The 19,368-nt window shown below is 37.1% G+C and overlaps 1 protein-coding gene across 1 annotated transcript in view; it reads right to left on the bottom strand.

Annotated features, from left to right (window-relative positions):
• Window positions 1-19,368, bottom strand: part of LOC110570142 (serine/threonine-protein kinase TNNI3K) — a 302,970-nt gene that overhangs the window by 278,451 nt on the left and 5,151 nt on the right. The window contains exon 3 of the mRNA XM_021678116.1: window positions 5,691-5,776. Coding sequence (XP_021533791.1) covers window positions 5,691-5,776 — 86 coding nt within the window. The remainder of the gene's footprint in view (window positions 1-5,690; window positions 5,777-19,368) is intronic.

The raw sequence follows: 19,368 nt of genomic DNA, 5'->3' as shown, positions 1-19,368 counted from the left end.
AACTTACGAGTCTCAGAGAAAAGAGAAAATCCTGAAAGCAGCTCGGGAGAAGAGATATGTAACCTACAATGGTAGAAACATTACATTGGCAACAGACCTATCCACAGAGATCTGGCAGGCCAGAAAGGACAGGCATGATATATTCAGAGCACTAAATGACAAAAATATGCAGCCAAGAATACTATATCCAGCTAGGCTGTCATTGAAAATAGAAGGAGAGATAAAAAGCTTCCAGGACAAACAAAAACTAAAGGAATTTGCAAACACAAAACCAGCCCTACAAGAAATCTTGAAAGGGGTCCTCTAAGCAAAGAGAGAGCCTAAAAGCAACATAGACCAGAAAGGAACACAGACGATATACAGTAACAGTCACCTTATAGGCAATAAAATGGCACTAAATTCATATCTTTCAATAGTTACCCTGAATGTAAATGGGCTAAATGCCCCAATCAAAAGACACGGGCTATCAGATTGGATAAAAAACCAAGACCCATCAATATGCTGTCTGCAAGAGACTCATTTTAGACCCAAAGACACCCCCAGATTGAAAGTGAGGGGGTGGAAAACCATTTACCATGCTAATAGACACCAGAAGAAAGCTGGGGTGGCAATCCTTGTATCAGACAAATTAGATTTTAAACCAAAGACTGTCATAAGAGATGAGGAAGGACACTATATCCTACTAAAGGGTCTATCCAACAAGAAGATTTAACAATTGTAAATATCTATTCCCCTAGCTTGGGAGCAGCCAATTATATAAGCCAATTAATAACAAAAGCAAAGAAACACATCAACAACAAACAATAATAGTGGGGGACTTTAACACCCCCCTCACTGAAGTGGACAGATCATCTAAGCAAAAGATCAACAAGGAAATAAAGAGTTTAAATGACACACTGGACCAAATGGACTTCACAGATAGATTCAGAACATTCCATCCCAAAGCAACAGAATAAACGTTCTTCTCTAGTGCCCATGGAACGCTCTCCAGAATAGATCACATCGTAGGTCACAAATCAGGTCTCAACTGGTACCAAAAGATTGGGATCATTCCCTGCCTATTTTCAGACCACAATGCTTTGAAACTAGAACTCAATCACAAGAGGAAAGTCGGAAAGAACTCAAATACATGGAGGCTAAAGAGTATCCTACCAAAGAATGAATGGGTCAACCAGGAAATTAAAGAAGAATTTAAAAATTCATGGAAACAAATAAAAAGAAAACACAACTGTTCAAAAACTTCGGGATGCAGCAAAGTCATCCTAAGAAGAAAGTTTATAGCAATACAAGCCTTTCTCAAGAAACAAGAAAGGTCTCAAATACACAACCTAACCCTACACCTAAAGGAACTGTAGAAAGAACAGCAAATAAAGCCTAAACCCAGCAGGAGAAGAGAAATAATAAAGATCAGAGCAGAAACCAATGAAATAGAAACCAAAGGAACAGTAGAACAGATCAACAAAACTAGGAGCGGGCTCTTTGAAAGAATTAATAAGATTGATAAACCCCTGGCCCAAACAGAAAAGAGAAATGACCCAAATAAATAAAAGCATGAAAGAAAGAGGAGAGATCACAACCAACACCAAAGAAATACAAACAATTATAAGAACATATTATGAGCAACTCTATACCAGCAAATTAGATAATCTGGAAGAAATGGATGCATTCCTAGAGATGTATCAACTACCAAAACTGAACCAGGATGAAATAGAAAACCTGAACAGACCTATAACCACTAAGGAAATTGAAGCAGTCATCAAAAATCTCCCAACAAACAAGAGCCCAGGGCCAGATGGCTTCCCAGGGGAATTCTACCAAACATTTAAACAAGAATTAATACCTATTCTGAAACTGTTCCAAAAAATAGAAATGGAAGGAAAACTTTCAAACCCGTTTTATGAGGCCACCATTAGCTTGATCCCAAAACCAGACAAAGACCCCATCAAAAAGGAGAATTACAGACCAATATCCTTGATGAACATGGATGCAAAAATTCTCACCAAAATACTAGCCAATAGGATCCAACAGTACATTAAAAGGATTATTCACCACGACCAAGGGGGATTTATCCCTGGGCTGCAAGTTTGGTTCAACATCCACAATTCAATCAATGTGATACAATACATTAATAAAAGAAAGAACAAGAACCATATGATCCTCTCAATAGATGCAGAAAAAGCACTTGACAAAGTACAGCATCCTTTCTTGATCAAAACTCTTCAGAGTATAGGGATAGAGGGTACATACCTCAATATCATAAAAGCCATCTATGAAAAACCTACAGTGAATATCATTCTCAATGGGGAAAAACTGAGAGCTTTCCCCCTAAGGTCAGGAACGCGGCAGGGATGTCCACTATCACCATTGCTATTCAACATAGTATTAGAAGTCCTAGCCACAGCAATCAGACAACAAAAAGAAACAAAAGGCATCCAAATCAGCAAAGAAGAAGTCAAACTCTCACTCTTTGCAGATGATATGATCCTTTATGTGGAAAACCCCAAAGACTCCACCCCAAAACTGCTAGAACTCATACAGGAATTCAGTCAAGTGGGAGGATATAAAATCAATGCACAGAAATCAGTGGCATTCCCATACACCAACAACAAGACAGAAGAAAGAGAAATGAAGGAGTCGATCCCATTTACAATTGCACCCAAAACCATAAGATACCTAGGAATAAATCTAACCAAAGAGGCAAAGGATCTGTACTCAGAGAACTATAAAATACTCATGAAAGAAATTGAGGAAGACACAAAGAAATGGAAAAACATTCCATGCTCATGGATTGGAAGAACAAATATTGTGAAGATGTCAATGCTACCTAGAGCAATCTACACATTCAATGCAATCCCCATCAAAATACCATCCACTTTTTTCAAAGAAATGGAACAAATAATCCTAAAATTTGTATGGAACCAGAAAAGACCCCGAATAGCCAGAGGAATGTTGAAAAAGAAAAGCAAAGCTGGTGGCATCACAATTCCAGACTTCCAGCTCTATTACAAAGCTGTCATCATCAAGACAGTATGGTACTGGCACAAAAACAGACACATAGATCAATGGAACAGAATAGAGAGCTCAGAAATGGACCCTCAACTCTATGGTCCACTAATCTTGGACAAAGCAGGAAAGAATGTCCAATGGAAAAAAGACAGTCTCTTCAACAAATGGTGTTGGGAAAATTGGACAGCCACATGCAGAAGAATGAGACTGGACCATTTCCTTACACTACACACAAAAATAGACTAAATGGTTGAAAGACCTCAATGTGAGACAGGAGTCCATCAAAATCCTAAAGGAGAACATAGGCAGCAACTTCTTTGACCTCAGCCACAGCAATTTCTTCCTAGAAACATCACCAAAGGCAAGGGAAGCAAGGGCAAAAATGAACTATTGGGATTTCATCAAGATAAAAAGCTTTTGCACAGGAAAAGAAACAGTCAACAAAACCTAAAGACAACCGACAGAATGGGAGAAGATATTTGCAAATGATATATCAGATAAAGGGCTAGTATCCAAAATCTATAAAGAACTTCTTAAACTCAACACCCAAAGAGCAAATAATCCAATCAAGAAATGGGCAGAAGACATGAACAGACATTTTTCCAAAGAAGACATCCAAATGGCCAACAGACACATGAAAAACTGCTCAACATAGCTTGGCATCGGGGAAATCCAAATCAAAATCTGAATGATGTATCACCTCACACCAGTCAGAATGGCTGAAATTAACAAGTCAGGAAACGACAGATGTTGGCGGGGATGCGGAGAAAGGGGAACCCTCCTACACTGTTGGTGGGAATGCAAACTGGTGCAGCCACTCTGGAAAACAGTATGGAGGTTCCTCAAAAAGTTGAAAATAGAGCTACCATACGATCCAGCAATTGCACTACTGGGTATTTACCCCAAAGATACAAAAGTAGGGATCAGAAAGGGTACATGCACCTGATGTTTATAGCAACAATGTCCACAATAGCCAAACTATGGAAAGAGCCAAGATGTCCATCAACAGATGAATGGATAAAGAAGATGTGGTATACACACACACACACACACACACACACACACACACACACACACTGGAATATTATGCAGCCATCAAAAGGAATGAGATCTTGCCATTTGCAACAACGTGGTTGGAACTGGAGGGTGTTATGCCGAGTGAAATAAGTCAGTCAGAGAAAGACATGTATCATATGACCTCACTGATATGAGGAATTCTTAATCTCAGGAAACAAACTGAGGGTTGTTGGAGTGGTGGTGGGTCGGAGGGATGCGGTGGCTGGGTGATAGACATTGGGGAGGGTATGTGCTCTGGTAAGCACTGTGAATTGTGCAAGACTGTTGAATCACAGATCTGTACCTCTGAAACAAATAATACAATACATGTTATAAAAAAGAAGAAGAAGATAGCAGGAGGGGAAGAATGAAGGGGGGAAATCGGAGTGGCAGACGAACCATGAGAGACGATGGACTCTGATAAACAAACTGAGGGTTCTAGTGGGGAGTGGGGTGGGAGGATGGGTTAGCCTGGTGATGGGTATTAAAGAGGGCACGTTCTGCATGGAGCACTGGGTGTTATACGCAAACAATGAATCATGGAATACTACATCAAAAACTAATGATGTAATGTATGTGATTAATATAACAATAAAAAAGGAAAAAAAAATAAATATTTAAAAAAAAATGTCAGACTGCTGTTCTGCAGGCCATTTGTAAAGTCTTCTATTAATTGACAGCCATCCTTAGTAATGAACATTTCTATTACACTTACAGAACTTTGTATCAGTGCTGTTTATTTAAATCATTTGTGTTACATTTTTTTCTGTAGTACTCTCATCAGTTGGTTTTAAAACATAAAAACATGAAAATTCATTTAATAAACAGTGAAAAAGCTTAGATAAAAATCTAGTTGTACAGGATTCCTCAGAACATCATTAGCAGTAGAGCTTATTTATTTAAATCAGAGAAATCTGGAAGAAATAACTAAGGTTGGGAAAGCATGTTTAAATTTAGAAGATCTGTTAAGTAGAGTCTGTTTAGTTTGTTCTGGGAGGGATGCTTAAGGAATATGATTAGAGTCAATATATCTGCATTAGTGTTTTTTATTTAAAACCTGAGTTCAATGAATACTAGTTTGTATTAACAAAGTAAATATTAATCATTCATTAATTTAAAAATGTATTATCTACTATATGCCAGTGCTTGGGATACATTAATGAACAAAACTGAACAAAATACGAGCCAAATTAAACTCTAAATCTTCACTTTGATCAATCTTCACTTTGAGATTTTATCTTTGGCATTTATCTTACCTTACATATATTTTACTGCAGATTGTAAAGTGATTGCATGATGATATTTTAGGGAATGCTTTAAGTGCTTCTGAATTTAACCTAATCCCTGACTGGCATGGCCAATACTGAATTTTTTTGTTTTAATTTCCAAGCAAATTAAGTGACTTGGTTCAGGGTAGGAACACAATGAAACTTAAATTCAGAGCTAAATCATTTAGAACATCTGCCTGGTAGTTCCTGCTTCAACTGAAGGTTATCAGGGTTGTAGGGACAAAGCAAAAAAGAAAATTGAGCATGAATAGAATTCTCTTGTAGACTATTAAGCAGCTCAAATCATTGACCATATATACATACAACTAGTTTGTAAAGTATTGAGTTTCAAGCACTCACCTCCACAAATACAACATAGATGAAGTAGAGACAGCCCATTTTCTGTGCGGTAATTTAAATTGACTTTATTGAAGGCATCATCAGAGCTGAAAAAAAAAGTTTTTCAGATGACTAAAAATTTCACCTTTTAGTTTACTATTTTTCACTTGAAAACTTATGAAAGGGAAACCTGTTACTATAAATTCAGAAGTATGTCTTTTCTAGGATTTTGTGGCATCTAGAAAAAGAATTTTGAATATGCATCCATATGAAGAATACTTAAAATCAAGAGGAAATAATATTAAAGTTAGAGAGACAAGTTTAAGGACTGTTAAGCAGTTTTGTGTTCTATGTATAATTTGAACTTTTCAAGGAAACTTTATGAATTAAAATTTTTGTATAAGAGAAATAGAAAACAGACATTTGAAAGTAAACTCATTCACATTCAAAATTTCTCATCGTATTTATGGAGAAAGTCAAGAAATTCCCTCCAAAAAGGAAAAAAAAAAGTAGCATTTGATAAGAGATTGGAGAGAGGAATATAATCCCGATGTTTTACAGATTCTGCCTGAAGCAAAGTTTCCTTGTACTCTGACAGGGTCAGATTTCACAGATAAAGGAGATCTAAACTCTGATTGGTACTATGATACAATCCCTGGAGAGGACTAGTGTTAGTGATTCAATTAGTAAAATCCTTGCCTTTGTCTGAACAGAGAGCATTGCCCCAGGAGGGCCCTAGACAGCCAAAGGTAGTCTTGGAAAAGGAATGTAAAGCTAAAATTCTTGACCTCTTGAAGTCATTGGTACTCCCAGGGCATTTTTCGGTAGAAATGAGATCATATCCTTGGCCTCCCAGGTCAATTTCAAGCGGCTTCCTGCCTATTTAAATCTCCAGCAGCTTTAGTGAGATAGCATAATCTTTGGTGAGTGAGGCTTCCATATCATTTGTAAAGTACTTACACTTGAAAGGTACTATAAATTCAGGACATTATCATCAAGGCACCCAGTTAAGCACTTCAAAAACTACTGGAATATTTAAAATAGAAAAGAAAAGGTGCTATTTCCAGAGTGCTGCTAAAAAGAGAAAATCTCTAAATCTAGAGACATTGAAGGATCTCAGTGAAAACTTTAATTAGCAATGGCAAGCCCAGTGGTTTGTTTTCATAGAATATTCTAGAACATCCCCATCCTCATAACCTTCTTGCTTTGCATGTTCAACTTCCCAGCTGCAAAGTCCACAGACATGCTTATTCATATTGAGAAATATACCTCAACTTGCTTTGGAATGCTATATGTAGAAGTACAATAAACTCAGAGTCATCTTTACAAATGTTAATAATAGAGCAAGGAGACAAGAATTTTGGGAAAAATAGCTAAGAGTTTAACTCACTCCTATCTGTGCTTTCCCCCAGTTCAATGAATGATGCCAAAAAAATATTTCTGATGAAAATACTACTGTTTTAAATATCTATTTAAAATAAACCTAATTGTAAATGGTATTCCTATTTTATGGTACGTGCAAGAACTTCACAAAATAACATGGTTCTTGGAAATGTGTGGCCTTTGCCTGAGCCAGGCTTCTAAACTCTTAAAGCCAATTGTATTATAGATGTCTTGCAGAAATTAAACTTAATAGGTAGTACTAAACAAAGTGCACTCAGCAGCCCAGACTTACAAGTGCATTCACAGAGGTGTTCTCTGTGGTTATGATTTCAAATAGTACAGGTTTTCTGAAGAGCTGAACTCTGCTTTTAAACCTAAGTGGATGGGGTTTTTCTCTTAAAGTTTGTAGGAAATCAGTGTCCATAAATAAAAAGGGAAAGGAAACTGACTAACCATTGAAGATGTTGATTGACAATGATTTAGAAACTCTGAGCTGCATTGGCTTTTCTTTCCTGGTCCTTCCATTATCCAGCAATGAAAACACACAATAAGATCAAAAGACAGAAAACAAAGTATTGGGTGGGGAAGGAAAGGGAAATCTTCTGTTAAATGTAAAGAAATATATAACCTTCAGCCTAAAAGAAGAACAGGGAAGGAAGTATCTTTTGAGCTAACTATAATGAACTTAATGGCGAACGCAGAAAGAAGAAAAGGCTTGGGAGCTCCTCTGTAGCAATAAACCCTTGAGAAAATTAGTTTTTCAATGTGTTTCTAATATTATACAGCAATATTTGCCATGTTTTGATGTTTTAAAAGTGGAAAATCATTTCAGCAGTGTAGGTAATCCTTAAAAGCTTGGGCCTTGTATTTACGCAAGGATTGAAATCCTATCCTGCTTCTGCCTTTTAAGTAGTTTTTTTCCTCCCCTCCAATTTGGACAAGTTATTAAACCTCTTCAAGCTATAATTTCTTCAGTTATGAAGTGATTAAAATAATGCATAGAGATTGTATTGTTGTGAAGGATACATGAGGTTAGGGCTTACTGTAGTACCTAGCACATATGTTATCAATAAATCGTTATTTTATTATTATTACTATTGTTAACAAGGTCACTGAGTGTACAACTTCCCCTGCATAGTCTAAATCTTGGGAGAATTTTAGCACAATTTTCAAATCAAGTTTGACCTTCTTCAATCTCTCACATTTGATAACCTGTAAAATTTCCTGATTTTGAGAATTCTGTAGATGTATTTTATGCTCATGGTGGCTCTCATTCAGGTTCCTAGAAAATGTCTGACCTTGTCTTCACATGCTTTTAAAAAGACTACCAACTTGGATGTTGTGACACCTAGCACCTGTCAGTGACTCAGAGCAACTACTAGAATCACAATTTTGTAATGTAAGTCCAGGGGCATCATGGGAAGGCTATTTTCAACACTGTAGATATTAACTTAACAAAGGAGGAAAAAAGAGGGGATCTTAGAAATCCAAAGGGGGGGGGGGACAGTTGCACTGAAAGGTTTTATGAGAAGATAGACTCAATTGCTTTCTTATTCCATGATCTAACTTTGATGATGCATTCAATCACTCTGGCACAACACCTACTAAACACCAACTTTGTGCTCCACCTCTGTTCTTAATAATCATCTTACCATGTTCTCAACAGTCTACTTGATATAAAACTACTCACTGTGTCCTGGATCCTTTAAGTGCATTAGTCCTGGAAAAATGCATGCTAGATAGAATTCTGCAATTGACCTCAGCATTAGTCCTGATCTCTAATGCCCCGATCAGCTTTGCAAAGAAAGTAAACACTGAATAAACAGAAAATATAAGATGATAAAGTTTATGGCTTTATTTAAAATAAGAATAACCCTAAATGAATAACTATTGTTTAGATAAGTAAAATTGAAAGCATGAATTATATTAGTGACTTTTTGTTCAACAATCAATTCTTAACTCACTGAATCTTAAAGTAGACTTGACCATTCATGTGTGACTCGATATACAGTCCTAAAGAGCTCCTTGCTCAAAACAACGCTATTGTCTATTGTTTTTGTTCTTCTCTTGAATTATATCCTCCTTGAACTCATGCAACTTCTATTAATGGCAACAAAATGAATCAACTGAGAATAGGATCCCACAATATTTGGCAGTCAAGTGCAATTTTAATAGTACAATTTTTATCTTAACTTTAATAACTGGAATGTAATTTTTTAAATGAGAGTTATTTTGGGGCTATATTTGAATCCTAATGCTTACTCCCCATTAACTTCTAGTCAAATCTTTCTGTTTTGAAACACGTAATTAAAATATTCAAGGTTTTAATGCAATCATTCCTAGGAGAGATATTTCATATTTTGTTCTTTTGCCTCTTCTAAAGGAACTGTGTATGTCAAATTCCCTGTCAATTGAACATCACTTATGTATTCTAATACCCTAAGCTCAATTTATTTTTTAATTTCCCCTTACATTTTTCATCACCTGCCATGCCATACTGTAACTTAACATATCCTAATGAGTTCATAGTGCTTGCTGAGGTATGGATGAAGTTCCTAATTAAAATGAAGTCACTATTATGAATATATTTCTAACAGTAAATTCTGTCTTTAATCATTAAAAATGGTAGTCCTGTACCCAAAGGTTACTTTCTTTCTTGTAGCATAATGAACTCTTTTCTTAGCCTTTATCTTTTATACAGAAAAGTATGCAGTTTTGTGATCCAATTAAATTTCTTTCTCATGACCTCATCCTTTCAAGAAAATATCTGACATGACCACAAATGGAAACTAATAAAAATGTAACATTTGAACAGTTGGCCAAAAATAACATACCAATGTCCAAAATATTCTGATAGGTAGATGCATTTTTTAAATTAATTCATTTGCTGAAATTTAGGGAAAGACCAGGAAGGTAGAAAGAAGAAAAGGTTTTGCTTTAGATCATCTAGTTTCCTAAATTGCTAATTTAGTTTCAAATGGTTGATTGTAAATTCTTTTTTGTTTGTTTGTTTTATTTAACTTCAAGTTAGTTAACATACAGTGTATTATTAATTTCAGGAGTAGAATTTTGTGATTCATCAGTTGCATATAACACCCAGGTCTCATTACATCAAGTGTCCTTCTTAATGCCCACCACCCAATTACCCCATTCCCCCACCCACCTCTGCTCCAGCAATCGTCAGTTTGTTCTCTATAGTTGAGTCTGTTATTGTTTGTCTCCCTTTCTGTTTTTATCTTATTTTATTTTCCTTCCCTTCACCTATGTTCATCTCTTTTGTTTCTTAAATTCCACATACCAGTGAAATCATTTGGTATTTGTCTCTCTGACATTTCGCTTAGCATAATACATTCTAGTTCCATCCACAGCATTGCAAATGGCAAGATTTCATTCTTTTTTATGGCTGAGTAACATATCCATTCATCAATTAATGGACACCTGGGCTCTTTCCATATTTTGGCTATTGTGGAAAGTGGTGCTATAAACATTGGGGTGCATGTGCCCCTTCGAATCACTGTTTTTGTATCCTTTGGATAAATACCTAGTAGTGCAATTGCTGGTTATAGGGTAGCTATATTTTCAACTTCTTGAGGAACCTCCATATTGTTTTCCAGAGTGGCTGCACCAGTTGCATTCCCACCAACAGTGTAGGAGGGTTTCCCTTTCTCTGCATCCTTACCAACATCTGTTGTTTCCCAAGTTGTTAATTTTAGCCATTCTGACTGGTGTGAGGTGGTATCCCATAGGGGTTTTGATTTGTATTTCCTGATGATAGGTGTTGTTGAACATTTTTTTTTATGTGTCTGTTAGCCATTTGTATGTATTCTTTGGAGAAATGTCTGTTCATATCTTCTGCCCATTTCTTGACAGGATTTTTTATTTTTGGGTATTGAGTTTGACAAGTTCATTATAGATTTTGGATAGTAACCCTTTATTTAATATGTCATTTACAAATATCTTCTCCCCTTCCACTGGCTGCCTTTTAGTTTTGTTCATTGTTTCCTTTGCTGTGCAAAAGCTTTTTCTCCTGATGAAGTCCCAATAGTTCTTTTTTGTTTGTTTGTTTGTTTCACTTGCCTCCTGAGACGTGTCTAGAAAGAAGTTCCTGTGGCCAAGATCAAAGAAGTTGCTGCCTATGTTCTCCTCTAGGATTTTGATAGATTCCTGCCTTAAATTTAAGTCTTTCATCCATTTTGAATTTATTTTTTTGTGTGGTGTAAGAAAGTGGTCCAGTTTCATTCTTCTGCATGTGGCTGTCCAGTTTTTCCAACACCATTTGTTGAAGACACTGTCTTTTTCCCACTGGATATTCTTTCCTGTTTTGTCGAAGATTAGTTGACCAGAGTTGAGAGTCAATTTCTGGGTTCTCTATTCTGTTCCATTGACCAATGTGCCTGTTTTTGTGCCAGTACCATACTGTCTTGATGATTACAGCTATAAAATACAGCTTGAAGACCAGAATTGTGATGCCTCCAGCTTTGGTTATCTTTTTCAACATTACTTTGGTTATTTGGAGTCTTTTCTGGTTCTGTACAAATTTTAGAATTCTTTGTTCTAACTTTGGTTATTTGGGGTCTTTTCTGGTTCTGTACAAATTTTAGAATTTTTTGTTCTATCTCTGTGAAAAATGCTGGTGTTATATTGATAGGGATTGCATTGAATATGTAGATTACTTTGGGTAGTATAGACATTTTAAGAATATTTGTTCTTCCAATCCATGAGCATGGAGTGTTTTTCCATTTCTTTGTTTCTTCCTCAATTTCTTTCATAACAGTTCTATAGTTTTCAGCATACAGATCTTTTACATCTTTGGTTAGGTTTGTTCCTAGGTATCTTATGGTTTTTGGTGCAATAGTAAATGGGATCAATTCATTGATTTCTCTTTCTGCTGCTTCATTGTTGGTGTATAGAAATGCAAAGGACTTCTGTGTGTTGATTTTATATCCTGCGACTTTGCTGAATTCCTGTATACGTTCTAGCAATTTTTTGTTGGAGTCTTTTGCATTTTCCACAGAGAGTATCATGTTGTCTGTGAAGAGTCAAAGTTTGACTTCTACTTTACTGATTTCGATGCCTTTTATTTCTTTTTTGTTGTCTGATTGCTGAGGTGAGGATTTCCAGTACTATGTTGAACAACAGTGGTGAGAGTGGATATCCCTGTTGTTTTCCTGACTTTAGGGGAAATGCTCTCAATTTTCCCCCATTGAGATAATATTAGCTATGGGTCTTTCATGTATGGTCTTTAGGATGTTGAGGTATGTTCCCTCTATCCCTACTTTGTTGAGGGTTTTTATCAAGAAATGATGCTGTATTTTGTCAAATGCTTTTTCTGCATCTATTGAGAGGATCATACGGTTCTTATCCTTTCTTTTTTTAACGTGGTGTATCACACTGATTGATTTGCGGATGTTGAACCACCCTTGCAGCCTTTGAATAAATCCTTCTTGTTCATGGTGAATAATCCTTTTAATGTACTGTTGGATCTGATTAGCTAGTATCTTGTTGAGAATTTTTGCATCTGTGTTCATCAGGGATGTTGGTCTGTAATTCTCCTTGTTAGGTCTTTACCTAGTTTTGGAATCAAGGTAATTCTGGCCTCATAAAATGAGTTTGGAAGTTTTCCTTCCATTTCTATTTTTTGGAAATTTCAGAAGAATAGGTATTAATTCTTTAAATGTCTGGTAGAATTCCCCTGGGAAGCCATCTGGCCCTGGACTTTTGTTTGTTGGGAGATCTTTGATTATTGACTCAATTTCTTTGCTGGTTATGGGTCTATTCAGATTTTCTATTTCTTCCTGTTTCCATTTTGGTAGCTTATACGTTTCTAGGAATTTATCCATTTCTTCCAGAGTGCCTAATTTGTTTGCCTATAAATGCTCATAATATTCTCTTATAATTGTTTGTATTTCTTCAATGTTTGTTGTGCTCTCCTCTTTCATTCATGATTTTATTTATTTGGTTCCATTCTCTTTTCTCTTTGATAAGTCTGGATAGGGATTTAGCAATCTTCTTAATTCTTTAATGAACTGGCTCCTAGTTTCATTGATCTGTCCTACTGTTTATTTGATTTCTATATCATTGATTTCTGCTCTAATCTTCATTGTTTCCCCTCTTTGGATGTAGGCTTCATTTGCTGTTCTTTTTCCAGCTCCTTTAGATGTAAGGTTAGGTTATGTATTTGACACTTTTCTTGCTTCTTGAGGAATGCCTATATTGCTATATACTTCCCTCTTAACACCACCTTCTCTGCATCCCCAAGATTTTGAACTGTTGTGTTTTCATTTTCATTTGCTTCCATGTATTTTTTAAAATTTCTTCTTTAATTTCCTTGTTGGCCCATTCATTCTTTTCTCTCTTTTTTAAAGATTTTATTTATTTATTTGAGAGAAAGAGCGCTAGAGAGCGAGAGAACATAAGCAGGGGGAGCAGCAGATGGAGAGGGAGAAGCAGGATCCCCACTGAGCAGGGAGCCCCATTTCAGGGCTCCATTCCAGGACCCTGAGATATGAACCGAGCTGAAGGCAGACGCTTAACTAGTTGACTGAGACACTCAGGCATCCCTCATTCATTCTTCAGTAGGATATTCTTTAACCTCCTTTTATTTGTGGCCTTTCCAAATTTTTTCTTGTGGTTGACTTTGTTTTATAGCATTGTGGTCTGAAAATATGCATGATATGATCTCCATCTTTTTATACCTGGTTGCGTCCTGATTTGTGACCCAGTACATGATCTCTACTGGAGAATGTTCTATGTTCACTCAAAAAGAATTTGTATTCTGCTGCTTAAATGTTCTGAATATATCTATTAAGTCCATCTGGTCTAGTGTGCCATTCAAAGCCCTTGTTTCTTTGTTGATCTTCTGCTTAGAAGATCTGTCCATTGCTATTAGTTGGGTATTAAATTTCCCTACTACTATTGTATTGTTATTAATGAATTTCTTTAGGTTTGTTATTAATTGATTTATATATATTTAGTTGCTCCCAAGTTAAGGGCATAAGTATTTACAGTTGTTAAATGTTCTTGTTGGATAGACCCTTTTATTATGATACAGTGTCCTTCTTCATCTCTTATTACAGTTTTTGGTTTAAAGTCTAGTTTGTCTGATATAAGCTGGCTACTCTGGCTTTCTTTTGATGTCCATTAGCATGAGAGATGGTTCTTCACCCCCTCACTTTCAATCTGGAGGTGTCTTTGAGTCTAAAATGAATCTTTTATAAGCAGCATAATGATGGGTCTTGTTTTTTCATTCATTCTGATAACCTGTCTTTTGTTGGAGCATTTAGTCCATTTACATTCAGAGTAATTATGGAAAGATATGAATTTAGTGCCATTGTATTACCTATAAAGTTGCTGTTCCTATAGATTGTCTCTGTTCCTTCCTAGTCTTTGTTACTTTTGTTCTCTCTTTCCACTCAAAGGGTCCCCTTTAATATTTCTTACAGGGCTGGTTTAGTGTTCACAAACTCCTTTAGTTTTTGTTTGTCTTGGAAACTTTTAATCTCCCCTTCTATTCTGAATTACAGCCTTGCTAAATAAATTTTTGGCTATATATTTTTCCCACTTTAGACGTTGAATATATGATGCCAATCATTTCTGGCCTGCCAGGTCTCTATGGACAGTGTTGCTGCTAGCCTTATGTGTCTACCCTTGTAGGTTAAGGATCTTTTCTCCCAAGCTGCTTTCAGGATTCTCTTTTTTTTTTTTTTTTTGCTAGTTTCACTATAATATGTTGTAGTTTTGTTGATTTCACTATAATATGTCTGTTTTTGTTGATTTTGAGGGGAGTTCTCTTGCCTCTTGGACTTGAATGCCTGTTTCCTTCCCCAGATTAGGGAAGTTCTTAGCTATAATTGATTCAAATAAACTTTCTGCCCCCTTTTCCCACTCTTCTTCTCCTGGGACTCCTATGATATAGATATTATTTTGCTTTATGGAATCACTGAGTTCCCTAAGTCTACATTGGTGATCTAATGGCTTTCTTTCCCTCTTCTTTTCAGCTTCATTATTTTCCATAATTTCATCTTCTATAACACCTGTCCTCTCCTCTGCTTCTTCATTCCTTGCAGTGATTATATCCAGTTGGTTTTTCATCTCAGCTATAGCATTTTTTATTTCAGCCTGACCAGTTTTTAGGTCTTTTACCTCTGCAGCAAGGGTTATCTGTTGTCTTCAATGATTTTTTTTAAAGACCAGCTAGTAGTTTTATAACTGTTGATCTAAATTCTTGTTTAGATACATTGCTTATATCTGCTTTGAGCAAGTCCCTGGCTGTGGTATCTTCCTAACCTTTCTTTTGGGGAGAATTCCTCTGTCTTGTCATTTTGGCTAAGTTTCTATCTTTTGTGTGTTATGAAAGCTTCTTTGTTTCTTGCACCTCAGAGTAATGATAAATTTTTTTTAAAGATTTTATTTATTTATTTGACAGAGACATAGCAAGAGAGGAACACAAGCAGGAGGAGTGGGAGAGGGAGAAGCAGGCTTCCCGCTGATCAGGGAGCTGGATGTGGGGCTTGATCCCAGGTCCTGACCTGAGCCCAGGGCAGACGCTTAACTGCTGAGCCACTCAGGTGCCCCCAGAATAATGATATATTAAAAAGAGGTCATATTTGGGCACTTGGGTGGCTCAAATGGTTAAGCATCTGCCTTCGGCTCAGGTCATGATCCCAGAGTCCTGGAATCGAGTCCCGCATTGGGCTCCCTGCTCCATGGGGAGCCTGCTTCTTCCTCTGCTTCTCTCTCTCTCTGTCTCTCATGAATAAATAAATAAAATCTTAAAAGATTAAAAAAAAATTAGAAAGAGGTCATATTTTCTCCAGGGCCTGGAACTTTGGGAAGTGTTTCTGGTGTATGCTGTGTGCATTCTGCTATTGTGTTCTGGCTTTTTTTTTTTTAATTAATTAATTTATTTGACAGAGAGAGAGAGAACAAGCAGGGGGAGCAGCAGAAGGAGAGGGAGAAGCAGGCCCCCACTGAGCAAGGAGCCCGATGTGGGGCTCAATCCCAGGACCCTGGGATCATGACCTGAGCTGAAGTCAGACGCTTAACCCACTGAGCCACCCAGGCACCCCTAAAAAGAAAAGAAAAGAAAGAAGCCTGATCCAAAAAAAAAAAAAAGAAAAAAACGAGAGAGAAAGGAAATGAAAAAACAAACTCACAAACAAAAAAAACTGTAAGTCTGATTCCAAAGGAAAAAAAAAAAAGAGTAAAAGAAAAAAAGATATATATAGCCTGGTCTTATTTCCAGCAGAACTGAAGGGGACGCCGTGAGGCACTGTACACTCAGTACACTTGGTGCATGTGGTGTGCTGCCTGAGTTGCTCTTCTTCAGAAGAGGCCTACTGCGCTGGTTCAGTTAGTCCTGCCCTCAGTAAAAAAAAAAAAAAAAAAAAAAAAAACACTTGCCAAGCACAGGGTGGGTGGGGTTTGACGAAAGCCACTCCCACCTTCCCTAGGGGCCGCTGTGTTGTTCTCTGCTGCCTGGCTGTGTTGGTAGTGGGGGTAAAATGGCAACATCGCACTCTCTCCTTTTGGTTGGGGGCTCTCACACTCCCTGCTGTTCAGGAAGCCCTCACGGAAACGTGAGGGCCATCAGCATGCGTGGCGCCCAGCTGTCCTGCTGGCATCGCTGGGATACAAAAGTCCAAATCTTAAAGTAGTGGCACCACTCTGGTCTGCTTCCTCTTCTGGATTAGAGGCTTGCTGCTCTCTGACTAGTGCTCTTTGTCACAAAAAAAAGTTCCCCACCTGTGCAGTGTGCGGATTCTATGCTTTGCCAACATGAAAAGCAGCAACCAGGTTATCCAGCCTCTGTGCACACTTTTGTTTGCTGCCGATGAAAGGCCATCTGCTGGTGCCTGCAGTGTCTTTTGTCCTTGGAGAGGATATATACCCTCTTCCAAATGTACTCTAGTAACGGGAACAATCTTTCCCAGTGCGACCTCTAAGATCCCTACTCCACTTTGTGCATGCTCCTGGGCCAAAGCTGTTCTCTCCAGGAGCACAAGCTACAGCAACTCTCCGCAAAAGTCACACACTTCCAAAAGCTCAGAATCTGAGCTATATTCACTGTTTGCTAAAAACCTGCACCACCCAGGTCCCCCAACTCCCCAGGCTGTGGTCTGAAAGGTTTTCTTCTTGTGCAAACCCAAGGCCCCACTCTCTCAACCCCTCTCGACCTCTGCCCCTTTCTCTCCTGTGGAAAGAGTTCCCTCCGTCTGCAGCATGGCAGTTTTCCTCTTTCCCAGTTCACTTCCACACACCCTGCACCTGCCATGTTGTCTTCCTCCAACTGTAGAAATCCTTCTAAAAATCCTCAGATCGATTTCCTGGGTGTTCCAAGTGATCTGACCTCAATACAGCTGTATTCAAGACAGGAGGAAAGCCCCTAGTCCCCCTACTTCTCCACCATCTTAACTCCTCCCCCTTTGTAACTTCTTACGTGTTCTTTGTGGCTGTTTCTGATTCCTGTCCCACCAAACAACAGAAACAAAAAAATCATCAATAAGATCTATTCCCAAGGTATATCCCCAGGAAATACCCAGAAATGTATTTGTCCAATATCATATAGATCCAATCAGCAAACTTAACAACATGAAGTATATTTATTCATTCATCATACAATAAATAATTGCTGAAATATGTTGGCAGGTAGAGGAAGAATAGCTAAGGATGATAAAATTGAGACAATAATAATTTATTGTGAGGCTTAGATCTTGTAAGAGTTTTATAAACATTAGCTGCTATAATAATTATTTTTAATAAAGCATTGATATTATTATATTAATTATTTTAACAATTTTATTATTTTGCTTTGCATTTGAGAAGGGAGATCAGAAGTAGAAAGGGAAGATGGAGGCAGTATGGGATGGGAGGGAAGAATAGAGTAAGGAGAAAAGGAGGAAAGACAGTGAGAGCTAGTGAGGTAGCAAGCTAGAGGGAGAGAGAGACTGAAAGACAAAGAGAGAGATTGAGATCAAGCTGCTTCATAAGGTTTCCACAAGCTATTATTGTACAATTATTATTCATAACTGGTTTTACCTAGACAAGCAAGAAAAGAAATAAAAAGGTAGGCAGTCTTGGGGCAATGTGAATTGTCTTTCTGTTGCTGTGATGGTTTGTTTTTGTTTCATTACTAATTAGCACAATGCACTAACCAAACATGCGAAATAATACTTTCACACTATTTTAATTTTATAAGATGACATGTCCCCCCTCAATATTCTACTTCTCAGCTTGATGCAGAATTTCACTATTTTAGATAAGGTCAGCCTGCCATGTTTCTGGAGCTATTCATTTTACAATAGCTAAATTTCATAATTGGTTATGGCTTTGAAAAAGTAGAATTTTGGAAGATATTTCATTTGGAAGATAGGTATGTTGGACTGCAGCTGGGCCCAGAGGAACTTTTCAGGGAGAAAATGAGCAGGAAGGGCATATATACTTTTTCTCTCTTCCCTCCCCCTCTGTACATTTTTAGCATGCAAATATTACAACTGCTTGCCCATGAAACAGAGCATTCTTCTATTTTAGTTTATTTATTAAACCTAATCAATTTCAAAGTGGAATATTATTATCAACTCAATGACAAAATAAGATTTAAAATGAGAAAAAAATAGGGTTATTTTGATTATTGCTGAAATAGCATGGCATTGGAACAATATTACTTCTCTGGAACCTCCTCAGTGATGTCAAATTTCATATTGCAGATTAAGCAGATAAAGAGTAGCCCTGACAATTAAATTAGCAGAATACAGTTCTAAAATTTCTAATGACTTAAAAACATATTGAAACAAAATAATTTAATCAAAAAGCTTTTAAAAGTTACATGTGGAGGGCCATCATGTAAGTGGTTTTCAAAGATCATGGGCGAGGTACATGTTTCCCCAGGGGTAGGGGAGGGGGACTAAAATATAGTCTTCCACTCCCACCCCCAGGGGTAGTTCTAATACACAGGATATAGCAAAATTGTGGAGTGGTACAGGGAAAATAAAAATATTTCGAAGATAATTTGAAGATATTTGGAAGATAATTTGTTCCTCCCTCCCAGATTGAGAACAAAGATCATGAAGATTACACATTTTGAAATTAAATACAAGTGGATACAATCCCAGTACAATCATACAAATTGTTTATCCTAGTTCAAGCCAATTTAATTTGATTGCCTCATTTTCTTTAGGTATAAAATGGCAATTGCAACAAATGCCTACCTCAGAGGTTGTTAAACAATGATGATTAGTTTTTAACTAAAATTTTTGAGCATTTACCATGTGCCAATCATTGTGCTAAAGCACTTTACATATATACAGTTAGGATTGTA

The sequence above is a fragment of the Neomonachus schauinslandi genome, chromosome 4 (assembly GCF_002201575.2).
Source record: "Neomonachus schauinslandi chromosome 4, ASM220157v2, whole genome shotgun sequence".
NCBI classification, from domain to species: domain Eukaryota; kingdom Metazoa; phylum Chordata; class Mammalia; order Carnivora; family Phocidae; genus Neomonachus; species Neomonachus schauinslandi.
This window is presented reverse-complemented; position numbering and strand designations above follow the sequence as displayed.